The 13,750-nt window shown below is 36.9% G+C and overlaps 1 protein-coding gene across 7 annotated transcripts in view; it reads left to right on the top strand.

Moving 5' to 3' along the window:
- ccdc33 (coiled-coil domain containing 33) overlaps nt 1-13,750 on the top strand; it is a 51,597-nt gene that overhangs the window by 35,285 nt on the left and 2,562 nt on the right. For 5 of the 7 annotated variants that reach the window (XM_039695233.2, XM_089127733.1, XM_089127732.1 and 2 more), the window contains 8 exons: nt 5,373-5,545; nt 5,649-5,712; nt 9,215-9,410; nt 11,743-11,831; nt 12,108-12,239; nt 12,961-13,054; nt 13,248-13,372; nt 13,489-13,578. In XM_039695233.2, the coding sequence (XP_039551167.2) occupies nt 5,373-5,545; nt 5,649-5,712; nt 9,215-9,410; nt 11,743-11,831; nt 12,108-12,239; nt 12,961-13,054; nt 13,248-13,372; nt 13,489-13,578 (963 nt within the window). Of the gene's footprint in view, nt 1-3,712; nt 3,912-5,372; nt 5,546-5,648; nt 5,713-9,214; nt 9,411-11,742; nt 11,832-12,107; nt 12,240-12,960; nt 13,055-13,247; nt 13,373-13,488; nt 13,579-13,750 lie in introns of those variants that run through there. The other 2 variants (XM_039695231.2, XM_039695234.2) reach the window with 2 other exon arrangements.

Genomic DNA, 13,750 nt, shown 5'->3' on the forward strand with positions numbered 1-13,750 from the left:
TTTAAGTGTTGATATGTACATTTTAGGTGCTAATAGGTGCTAATATGTACATTTCAGGTACTAATATGTACAGTTTAAGTGTTGATATGTACATTTTAGGTGCTAATAGATGCTAATATGTACATTTCAGGCACTAATATGTACATTTTAAGTGTTGATATGTACATTTTAGGTGCTAATAGATGCTAATATGTACATTTCAGGTACTAATTTGTACATTTTAAGTGTTGATATGTACATTTTAGGTGCTAATAGATGCTAATATGTACATTTCAGGTACTAATATGTACATTTTAAGTGTTGATATGTACATTTTAGGTGCTAATAGATGCTAATATGTACATTTCAGGTACTAATTTGTACATTTTAAGTGTTGATATGTACATTTTAGGTGCTAATAGATGCTAATATGTACATTTCAGGTACTAATATGTACATTTTAAGTGTTGATATGTACATTTTAGGTGCTAATAGGTGCTAATATGTACATTTCAGGTACTAATATGTACATTTTAAGTGTTGATATTTACATTTTAGGTGCTAATAGATGCTAATATGTACATTTCAGGTACTAATATGTACATTTTAAGTGTTGATATGTACATTTTAGGTGCTAATAGGTGCTAATATGTACATTTCAGGTACTAATATGTACAGTTTAAGTGTTGATATATGTTCATTTTAGGTGCTAATATGTACCATTAAGGTACCAATATGCACCCTTAAGGTACAAAAGTGTACCTTTTGAAAAGTTACAACCCCAGTGACAGCTTTTGTACCTTTTTTCTGAAAGTGTATAAAGATGTGCAGAGATAAATCAGTTATAATGAATACTGCAATATTCCTCAAAAACATTTAAGAATTGTGTTTTGAGTGTGTTGTGTTCTCAAGATATCTGTTTTTAAAACGTGCGATTATTACGTCAAATAATGTGGTGTTAAAAATAGACAAAAGGTGAACCTAAAAGCATACAGGAAAAGGACAAATGAAGCGAAAAGGGCCGAGAGCATCTCACTGGAGAGGACTCTGGAGACGTCGCCCCGTTCTGAGGGTAATTGAGCTCCGTGTGGCGGCAGACTCAGTCCTGTCAGTCTCCTGAAGCCCCATTTGCTGTGTTTAGCAGAGTGTGTGCTGAATACAGATGCAGGGATGAAAAGACAAGCACAGACCGTACGGCACACCGCAATCACCGGCCAATCTAGTGTCACAGCTCTCTTACCCCGTCTGTCAGTCTCTCTCTCTCCCCTCACACCCCCAGATCCGGGCCAGGTCTCGGCTCAGCCTCAGGTAGCGGACGTTCGGCTGGTCTGAATCTGAAATGAAGGTTCGATGCGGTTTGCTTTCTCTCCTGCTCTCGTCGTCTCTTTCAGAGCACATAGCTGCAAGGACAGAGTGAATAATTCATTAGGAATTTAAGTAGTCGGTTTGGAGGAGTAATATTTACCTTATTAGTTCTTCCTTATGGTTAATATTTTAAGCCTGAGAGGAAAGAGTCTGGGAGAATAATTTGCTCAGACTTCCACAAATTGAAAATATACAAGACATGCAATTAATTTTATTAATTAAAAAAGAAAAATGTCTTTGATTTTGCAATGAGAATCAAATAAGCCGCATCTTTGACTTTTTTTAGTTATTTTTTTTGTTTTAGTCTTGTTTTTTTTTCTTGTTTTTTTTGACTGGCGTGATCAAGTGTTCGTATGGTTGGGAAATTCTCTGCTGCACTCTTGATTGGTTTTGGTCTGCGGTGTTGCCATAGTAATACAAGTTAGAGACGAATCATTTGATTAATTCACATTGTTATTTTTAAATGGAAGTAATTTAAAGAAATGAAAATCCTAAACAATAGCAATTATTGCCTCAAATTATTGCCTCTTTTTTTTATTCAAAAAAAGAGAAAGCTGTCTTGTTTCTAAACTAATTGCATATTGTTATTGGACTCAGCATGGCTGTTTGCCACAGTATTGCTTTTTGTCTCATGAGAGTGATGTGATAAACAGGCTCATCTGGACGTGATTGACACACACACAGCCTTAAGATAAAACCATTATTAATGCCGGTGTAGTATTTTATTTTTTATTTCAGAATGTTAAGATTTTTGTTTTGAGTTTAATACTTTTATTCAGAATTTAAAGGATGCATTAAATTGGTAAAAGTGACAGTAAAGTAATTTATTATAACTTTCCGTGCATCAAAGAATCCTGAAATAAATATTAAGCACAATAATAATGTTTTTTGATCAGCAAATCATCATATTAGAGTGATTTCTGAAGGATCACGTGACACTGAAGACTCGAGTGATGATGCTGAAAATTCAGTTTTGATCACAGGAATAAATTACATTTTAAAATATATTTAAATTTAAAACAGTTAATAGTTAAAAGAGGTAGGTAAAGACTATTTTATTGTATTCATAATGTCAAACTAAGTATTTTCACATGGCTATTTTCCACCCTTTTTGTTCCATTTTTTTTTTACCTTTAAAATCTCGGTATGCAAATGACCTATGTCATGATAGGCTAATCGTATATTATGTTCATTTCATCATGGTTCTGACAACATATACCGTTTAACCTGCAGCCTGGTTTCAGAAAATCCTTTTTTAAATCCCATCCTTTAAAGCAAACCCATAATATTCAGAGTTCATTGTTGTCAGATTGTCATGGTGGCACTTAATGAATATTAATATGCGGTAACCTTTGGCTCGGGGAGAGGAACACATTGTATTTGGAAGTGTACAGGTGTCGTGCTGAGCTGACAGAATAAGGAACGAGCTCCTCACAGCATGAGCAGAAGTCATTAGCAGTCACTGCTCATCAATCTCCTGCTACAGACCCGTGTGCCACAGTCCAGACCACAGCGCCATTGATTTAACATGGCCTTTCAGGAAACAACATGGTGCAGTTCAGACATTGAAAAACTGTATACGTTTTCCTAGCCAATTTGCCTTTGACTTTATACTGACACCTGTATCTGCCTAATTGGAGGTCATGTGATTTCAATGTCAGCGCCGTAATCAAGAGAAATTTACATCGACAACTATATAGCAAAGGGCCCAGGGTGGCTTTTTATTTTTATTTTTATTCAGGGTGCACTGTAAAAAAATATTGATGGTTTAACCTGGTTGCCTTAAAATTTTAAGTTCATTGAACTGGAAAAAGTGAGTTAATACAATGAAGTAGATTAATTTAACCATCAGAAACTCAAAATAATAAGTTATCTCAACTAAATAAATTATTTAAGTTGATTTGACAAAAGAAAAAAATGTTGTGATTACTACACTGTAAAAGTAACCTGGGTTGCCTTAAAATTTTAAGTTGATTGAACTGGAAAAAGTGAGTTAATACAATGAAGTAGATTAATTTAACCATCAGAAACTCAAAATAATAAGTTATCTCAACTAAATAAATTATTATAAAGTTGATTTGACAAAAGAAAATATGTTGTGATAACAAATCTTGAAAATATTTTTTACAGTGTGGCTATACATTATCATTTATCAAAAAGTTTTTTTTCATGTATTAAACTTCAGGGAAATTTCAGAAATTGTAAAATTTATATATATTTTTATCATTTGTATATTTCAAATTGTACATGTATATTGAAGTATTGTTATCTCTCATGTATCTGTGACCTTGATTAGCATGAATGTTGTGCTTTCTGTTTAGCGGCTGTAAATGTTGCCAGGCAGGGTTTGTGTTGTGGTAACCCGAGCTCAGGTTGCTAACAGAGTCAGAGCTGTCTCTTCATCCAGCCATTCATTCCTCTATTTAATATTCCTGACAAGATCTCTGAACCTTTCAGCCTCATGCAGAACTCGGAGAATCCACAGAGTGAACCTGCGAGCGCACAGGTAAATAACCTGTTAACAGATGCTGGTGAGCTGAAGGCCTTTACCGCTGATCTCAGAACAGGTATTTGCGTATGATGGCTTATGGTAGAATGGAGAAGAAACGGGATCCTAGTTGAGTGAATAGAGAAAGAGCGAGGTCACACAGGGAGTGTGTGAGTGTGTTGGAACGAGATGGGTTGGTGGTAGTTGGACTTCTGTCCTATTTGCATTACATTGAGACAAAAGCGTACTGTAAGGCTGCCATAACTGTGTTTGGAAATGACTCTCTAAGTGGCCACAGTTTGAATTTTATGAGTATTGTATTAGAGCCCGACCGATAAAGGATTTTGAAGGCTGATACCGATACAAATATTTTTGGGTTTTAAAATCCGATATTCCGATATATCGGCCGATATTTTATTTATTTATTTGAAACTAGACATGATAGTCACAAATTTTGTCATGCTTATTTGAGTTAAGAGAACTGATGGGGATGTTCTTTTAATTGTTATTCAAGCAATGTATGTATCGTGACCAACTCAACGAGTGTTGCCAACAGGAACGGTGTAGAGTGCCCTCTGGTGGACAAACTATACAACTCCAACACTCATGACATGGTTCAAGCGTGTTTCGTCCGTTTTTATTGTATTTTTGAAATATTCATTTATCAGCCATTATAACTGCCGATACCAATAGTTTGGAAAATGCCTAATATCGGCTGATAATATCGGTCTGCCGATATATCGGTCTGGCTCTATACTGTATATGTATGTAGTTTATTACAATACATTTTTGAAAATGCTGAAATATTACAGGCCAGTAACCTGCTCTGTAAGTACTGGTATATATAATACACTGTAGTAGCTTGATGTTTGTTGTCTAGCAGACTGATCTCATGAAATGGCGTATGCATGACATGCCAATTCGTATTTCCATTTTTGGCGTGCTATCAACACGCATAATCGCTTTTCAGCGTGTTTATGAACGCAGTTGACTTAACGTTATTACTGTATATATAAATATATGACTTACCTCAACCCCGTCCCTAAACCTACCCGTCACTGGGGTTAATACCATTTATGAGTCTTCCCCTACCATCCTAGGAAAAAAAATATCACTCCCCAGATGTAGGTCTACATTTTGCTTTGTTTCGCTCAGACATTTAACGGCGTGTACATACACGCGGAATCACTCGGACATTAATGGCGTAGACATACACACATACACACGGATAGCTCACAATACGTATAGATAACACGCCACTTGACTTCAAAGTGGAGTGTATGTTTACGCAAAAGTCATGTTGACTTCTCGAACAAGAACAAATGTATGGCGGGACTTGATTTTGTCCATTGGGAATTGATCAGATGGTTGTGGTTTGCTATTGATCGATCTCATGTGAGTGACAGGTTGCCCCGCCCTCGCGCCAGTAAACACATCATCAGAGAAGAGAACTTTCTGTAAAAGGGAGAAGTTATTGGAAGATAGTGAACACTGCAATATTGCAGTTTTCTTGAAACGTGCTGTTTGTTTTTCCCCTCAGATGGAAAGGGATTCCTATGATTTGCCGTCACATGACGCCGTCTCAAAGATCCTCCTGGAGTATCTTCACCTCGTCAAAAATCCTAAAACTCAGACCAGGACAGAATCTCTACCACAGAAAAAGTCAAACTCTCGGCTCAAACGAACCTTTGACGTGCATTCACCTAAAAAAAGGTAAAAGAATACCACATGATGGCTACTATAATTATTAATTACAGCTTTTGAACCTATAATTTCCATTCACTTTTATTTGTTGCTGTAAATATTTCCTTTTCAGTTCATCACTGCCTGATTTCAAAAAGTATCCTCATGCAAGAGAAGTCACTGAACATCAAACTAAAGTAAGTAATAAAATTTCATCCTGCTAGAAGTTTCCCAGAAGTGTTGCCTTTCCTCAGAGATTTTCAAGCTCATTCACAACCAGACTTTGAGTTATTGGCTTAAGCGGTGAACTCCACTTTCCATCTTGGACCGAAAGTATAATTCAGTTTTAACGCGGATGCTTAGAATGCATACACTGTAAAAAAAATGTGTTCAATTTACGGTAAAATACCGACAGCTGTGGTTGCCAGAACTTTACCGTATAAAATACAGTAGCAAATTTTTACGGTATCAAGGTTTTACAGATTTAACTTAAATTTACAGAAATAAACCGTATTTCATTATCTGATATACTGTTAAATTATCAACCAATTGAAGTATTAATGTATTTTTAAACCATTGTATTACACTGTATTACACAACCTACAATCACAACAGTGATGAGGCACATGATATATGGAAGCTCACAATGCAACTCTTTCAAGAGTCTTAATATTAATTTATAGAAGCTGCACAGTGTCATTCATTCAAACATTAAACACCATCATGGTAACACACATGAAATTTTAAAAAGGCAATAAACATTAATTTAACAACATTAAATGTGACATAAAACCCTAATGTACAGAACTGATTAGAAAAAGACTAAGCAAACAATGAAGAAAGTTATTTCAACAAAAATATACATCAAATGTGAAGCATCACGCAGGGAATTGTGGGAATGTCAATTTATGGATTTTCACTGTAAATTATACAATGAGTTGTTCATTTTCACTTTAAAAACTGTAAATTTAACGGTATTTTACAGTAAAATTACATGAAATTTACCATTAGATCTATCACAGTTATTTATATAGTAAGGAAAAGTTCTGTTAACCAATTAAAAGTTTTACACAGTCTTTTACCGTTAAAATCACGATCATTTTTTACAGTGTACATCCGAACGAATCCGGAGTATCCATTTGATAGTGTAAGCGGCGAACACTGGTGCTCACTGGAAAGTTTAAAGATAGAGTAGGCAATGTTTTTCACCTACCAGACTGATCTCATGAAATGGCATATGTATGACACGACAATTCGTATTTGCATTTTTGGCGCGCTATCAACACGCGTAATCGCTTTTCAGCGTGTTTATGAACGCTGTTGAGTTAACGTTACATTACTGTATATATACCCCAACCCGTCCCTAAACCTACCCGTCACTGGGGTTAATACCATTTATGAGTCTTCCCCTAATTTTTCTTCATGATTATTCACACCATTATTCTGGGAATTCACATAAAAACCTCCAGACCATCTCAAGGTGACCCTTACATGTAGAGTGTTCATTCTACAGTATGAAGGTTTGATGAAATGGACAGTCTTCGCTTTTCTCATCATATCGGAATCATTGCAAAAGCACCCTGCTGAGAAACAAAGAGAGCGAGAGCAGCACATGTGTGCTTTTATAATGTGATTGTTTGAAGCAACAGTGCAGACTACGCAGGACCTCTGTTTACGGCGTCTACGGGGACCAATCTCTCTCTCCATTCACTTTTTCATTGGGTTCAGATGATTCGCTCCGTCTCCTCCCCTCCGCGGGCCCCATCTCATCACCGATCATCATTCTCACCTTGCATGTGTGCCCTTTCAATTAAGCGCTCAATTTCTTTCCGACGACCCCAGGGAGCCACAAGCACGCTGGCCCAGATTGGAATCGCCTAATCGGCCCCTCTCCCACCCCTCCCGTTTCAGCGCACCGACCCCCGACGCAGACCCCCTTCCTGCACACAGTGACCCAGAGTGAAAAGCAGACGCCTCGGTGGCATGTTACATGACATACGACATGCGACTAACACAATGGCACAAAAGGATGCCTGGAAGTGAGGCACATCCCACACTGGCCCTGGTCTGCTGTCTATTTAGCACAACACAATGTCTCAAAAATGCTATTGTTCAGTTCTATTGAATGAAGGTAAAGACATGTTGACAAATGTAGATGTGCCGACATGACTGCATAATAGTATTATACACTTTGTTAATCCCATTTGTGTGAATACGCTTGTGAAAAGTGTAGTAATAGCACTTATACGAGCATATGGGACGCTCAGGGGGCTTTCGTACGGCACATTACAGAAATAATATATTTTAAAAGAATATAGCCTTCTTAAAGTCCCCCTGTAGTCAATAATTGTATCCCTTAAAACTCATCTTTGATCAACAAAATGACAAACATAAAAGTTTTTTTCCTTTACATTTTTTTCTAAATGCCTTAAAAATAGCTTGAATGTAAGTCACCCTTGCCTTATTTAGTATACGCGGGTCAATGAATATGCAAATTACGTTGACCTGATTGGTTACAAGGTAGTTGTGGTAGTGACGTCAAGAATCAGAAACACGAGCAATTTCAAACCGCGTTTTTGAGACTCGGGAGAAAATACTCAGCAATGGTGTTGACTTATGCATTTACACAAGGTTTGTCTTAAACCACATTAAAAACACCACACAGGCATTTACACAACATTAAAAGCTTGATTTTTCACCACAGAGGGACATTGAATGTGAACTGAGTTTAATGCTAGTGCTTTTCGGCCCACTTAAGTAGTAATTCTATAATTCTATTGCCTTTAAAATATGGTTAAAGTGCTTATTAAAGCTACTGCTGAAGTAGGCAACTGACAAGCATCTGTGGTAAGTCAGTCCTATTAAAACATGCATGTCATAAATTTAATTGTATGTATTTTTTTATTTTAATCTGAAGTACACTAAAAGTGCACATTCAGTAGGCTAGTTACTTTTCAAAAAATAAGTTATGACTGTAACAGCATTTTAGCTCGGATATCTGCTAGCAACTAGTTGATAAAAGCGGCTGTTTAAAGCTAACCACACTTTAAAAACGACAGTATATCTGCCTTACTTTTAAAATGGTGAAATGATTCAAGCAAAGCATAAAAAGGAATGTTATTAGGGCAGATTTAGTCAGGCTCAGAGGATCGTGTTTGCATCCCGACTGAACATGTGACTTTGATTCCACCTAGTGGCGGGAAACTGCATCTGCCCCTCCCAGACAGTTGAGCGTGTCAAACGAATCATTTCAAAAATAATTATGCCAATGACCTCCAGCTATGATGATCCTGTTATGAAGATACTCCTTACTAAAATATAAAGTCAGCTATATATTGATATAGTCTTTGATTTTTTTAATTATTTTTCTCTCTGATCCGCTAGCACTTCGCATCCCTCCAATATTGAATCTTGAAGCGTTCAAATAGAATATTGTCAAGATGAATTAACAATCATGCCCAACACACACACAAATGGTTATGCAAAGTATTCTTTGAAGCACCTTGGTGTAGCCTATATAAAACACTTTGGTTGGCCATATATCAAAGTACCATGGTATCGCCTGGTTTCTGCTCTTGCCATTTTCTTGCTGTATTATACTTAGAAATAATATCCTGAATGGACATTGATGGTTCACATTTGCAATCTATATTTGCAGATCATTTTGTGTGTACAAATCCATTTTTATATCTCCTCTAGGACTTGGAAAACTATCATGCGACTATGCATAAGATGGCGGATGACATCGTTGGCCTGCGCTCTCAGGTGAGCGGACTGGAGTCTGAGAACCGTCGTCTCCGACACGACCTCTCCCGGCATCAGGACCTGGGCCAAAGCCTGCTGGACGACACCGACGTGGACATCATGACCAAGACCGAGATTGCTGACCGGATTGGTAGAATTTCTCTCCACTAAAATCTCATTTCAAAAGCATAGACCCATCATTAGTCAAGGGTAACCAGTCAAAAACGTTCTTTGGATAAAATCATCTCAGTTTTCTATATCATAATATCCATCCTGGCATAATATATTACATTTTAAAACTGCCGCCACAATGCCCGAAAGTCAATAGCGCAAAGTTACTAATGCTAATGTACCAATGCTAATGTGTGATGTTAGCTAATGATTTCCAGTATCATAGTAGCTACCATCTAGATTAGTATAACATTAAGTATTAGCAATAGTTGGTTTTTAGAAAACACTATTTATTTGAAGTATCATTCATGTCTTTACCACACAACCCGATCTCAAGGCAATTTGTATGCATTTTACGAGGTGGCTAATTCGTACAACCTCACAGTGCAATTTTTGCCAAATCGTATTTGGCCCTTTTGCCTAATTCATATGAATTCATACAAATGACCTACCCCTGACCCCGCCCCTAAACCTACCCCTCACGTTGGTTTTAGACAAATCGTACAAATTGGTCGTTAGATAGCTTTGGACTGACTGCTCTGAAGATTATTAGGCTACTTTTGGTGAATACCAGCAATAGTTAGCTTGCTTTTTCTTAGTGTTATGAATGATTTTTAGCGCATGAGTTTATCACTTATGTTCGCTAACTAAAAAATTACACTGATTTTAAGTAGTCAGCACACCACTAAGCTGTTCTGTCTGGTTTTTAGCCATCATTCCCATAGCAAAAATAAACGAATTATGCTCTGATATACCTAGCCTAACGATAAGTTGCTATTAGCAATAGTCGGCTTACTAACACCACTAAGGGGTTTTTACTGGCAAGTGATTTTAGGTATTATTGATGTCTGTAGCATGAACATACAAATTATGGTCTGATTAATTGCTAATAGTTTTTAGTAAAAGTTTGTTTGCTTAGAAAACACCATTAAGGTGCTATGAGTGAGTTTTAGCATGCACTGCTATCATTCATGTCCGCAGTTAGCATAAACTTACAAATTATCTCCTTACTTAATGTAAAGTATTCTTGCTTAGCGAACAACACACTATGGTAGTCTGAAGGGTTTATAGCACAAATAATCAACACTGATCATTCAAAACTAACATTATACTGACTGGTAGCATTAGCAATAGTTAGCTTGCTATAGTTAGTTAAAAGTGCTTATTAACATGGAGAGAAGAAGTTATGTAGGCTACATGCCGAAAAAAATTAAACAACATCAGACAGAAGTTTTGGGAAGCAACTCTTGCAGTATCACATTTCAAATGTTAAAAGTTGAGCCTGAAGTGATTTGCACAGGTTTCATGTCCGCTGAGCTGTGCTGAGGATTGATAAGACTTCTCATTTAGCTAAGGGAATCTGATAAGCACTTTCTGGCTTATCTGCTGAAGGACAGTTTGTGTCCCTCACACACTCATATGCACACAAACACAAGGCTCCGCTTAAAGGACACGTCAAAGACCTTTGAGGCCTTCAAAGCAGATGCAGGCTTTAATTTCCTCTCTCTCTGGTGAATGCACTGCTTGGCTTTCAGGCGTTTAGATCGGTTCTGGGATGTTTTCTCCAAAAATATCTCCACAGTGTCATGGTCACACCATTTGTTGATGTTTCTGCAATGCTCAGAAAACAGATCGTGTCTTAATCATAAATACTTCTTTATTAAATGATCTATATATTCAATTTAATAGAAACAGAAATATATATATCCCCATCGACACTGTAAAAAATGTACTGGTAATTTTCTAACAATTTACAAAAATTACCGTAAACCCTTAAAACATAACCTAATGCAATGTTTAATTCAAAATACAGGTTAAAAAAAAAAAAAAAAAAAAAAAAAAACAATACAGATAATTCCTTCATATTTATGGTGTATAAATAGTGCAACAGAAGTTTCTTAAAAGTTTATATATTTATAGTATATTTTTTCCTACTATGGAAGTCAATGGGACCAGAAACTGTCTGGTTACTGATATTCTTCCAAATATCAGAAAATCGGCTGAATGGATTCGAAAACGGTAAAACCCAACTGTTTAACTCTGGTAAAATGAGCCTATTTCCAAAAAAAGTGGAGTATCCCTTTAAATGTTTTGCACATTCAGAGAACATTTAGAAATAATGTTTCATAACTTAATGGGAACATTCACTAAACATTTTAAGAACATGTTTTAATAGCTGGGGTTGTCTTTAAAAGAAAAAGAAGGAAGAGATGAATACATTTTTGAATATATTTTATATAATAGTCTGTTTCATTGTAACATGTTTGCTAGTTCATTATGCACTCATTAATCTTCTACGACACTTTCTGCAGCCTCTCTGAAGTTCAAGCTCTCCAGTGAAAGCAGCAAAGCCGCTGCCCAGAAGGACAGAATCCAACAGCTTCAAAACGAGCTCATCAGGGTGGGTTAATCAAGGCCGGTCAAGCTTTTAATAAAAGCTGCAGCAGTGCTCAGAGACCGCGTGTTTCCTTTCTGAAGCTCAAGGGGTCCATTGACTTGCATACATTTGTGAGGTTTGCTGCCAGTTAGGAGATGCTGTATCAAATGCGTTAATGGTTTCCTCCCAATATCATTGATTGGATCAGGTCATTCAATTTGTCTCCAGACTGCATGGCCCACTGCATGCCATGGACTCATCGAGCCTGAGTTTTTAGCTCTTTATTTTCCTCATTTTCAGAAGAACGACATTGAGAAAGAGTTTGTCCAGCTGCAGAGAGCACATCAACAGCAGCAAGCGGCACTAAAAAGATATCAGGCCCGTGGCAGTAAAATAACTCTGCTGGAGGATACAGTTCGCCAACAGGATAAGGTTAGCTCTTCTGTACATCAAAACGCTGTTTCTGTCATTTTTCGACCAGCAAACAATAAAGCTATCAAAACACAGCATCCTGACCAGAGCATGGCTTTAGGACAAAAAGAAAATTCACCAATTCATTATTTCTCACTCATATGTCATTGTAAGAGTGGTATTTTAGTAGAAGCTCCTAAATGGACATAAAGGCGCCATGAAATGAAGGCTGAAGTGGTTTAATCCAAGTCCTCTGAGGACATATGATGGATAATGGTGAAAAAATAATAATTGCTAACACTTTACAATAAGGTTCATTTATTAAACATTAGTTAATGTATTAACTAACATGAACTACCATGAGCAATACATTTGTTACTGTACTTGTTAATCTTTATTAACATTAGTTAATACAAATCCAGTTGTTCATTGCTTGTTCATGTTAGTTCACAGTGCATTAACTAATGTTAACAAGATTTTAATAAAATATTAACAAATGTTGAAATTAACATTAACAAAGATTAAGAAATGCTGAAGAAGTATTATTCATTCTTAGTTAATGTTAACTAATGTAGTTAACTAATTAACCTTATTGTAAAGTGTTACCTACAGTAATAATTGCTTTGTTTTTTAGGTGTGTTCATGAAAAACTCCCTCCACGCTCTTGGTTATGGTTGATTGAACTATTTCTTTACATATCTAGCAAGGATTTGATGTCTAATGAGTCTAATTCACTGTGCAGGTCATTGAGAAGATGGAGAAAATATTGGATGCAAATCTGAAGGAAATAAATAAAGTTCATTCAGAGAAGAAGAGAACAGCTGTGAAACAGAAAGGTGTGCCTTTACACCACACACAAAACATTTCAGTTATAATTTATTGCTCAGACCCATGGCTTAGTGTTTGTGGTGCTCATATTGGAAATTTGCGTCATGTCTCCATAATTTCCGGTCCTCTCTTTGTCAATAAAAAGTGTGGACAAGCTTTTCAGAAATTGCCACTGACAAGTAGTCGTGCTGTTGTATATAGATGAAGAGCAGCTCAAGAGTAGAGAGATCGAGTCTGTGCTGGCGGCAGAAAACTCTCGACTCCGAGCAGAGCTGGACAGGCAGCGTAATCTACCCCCACCTATCATCATCCAGCCGCCTGTGCAGGTGACCTCAAACAGCAAACGCATGTGGCCCGGATCTGGACCGACACTATGTTGCTGTCTGGGATTCTGCATGAATGCTTTAGTGTGCACATTTTACTAATGTTTTTTTTATCTCAGTCCCATCAGCCTTTCTCTGACAGCGAGAAGCTGGAGTTATTGACGCAGCTGGCGAGAGCTGAGGGTCGAATCCAGACACTGGAACAACAGGTTTGATCCTTTAATACTGTGAGAAGTAGGGTTGGGTATCGTTTGAATTTGAACGATTCTGATTCCGATTCCGATTCCTTGTTTCGATTCCGGTTCCTAACGATTCTCGATTCCGATTCTTTTAAGAGGCAGGGTCAAAAAAGTTTAGCTAACCTTGCTAACCAACGCTCTT

The sequence above is a fragment of the Pimephales promelas genome, chromosome 25 (genome assembly GCF_988280905.1).
Source record: "Pimephales promelas chromosome 25, fPimPro1.hap1.1, whole genome shotgun sequence".
Taxonomy (NCBI): Eukaryota; Metazoa; Chordata; class Actinopteri; order Cypriniformes; family Leuciscidae; genus Pimephales; species Pimephales promelas.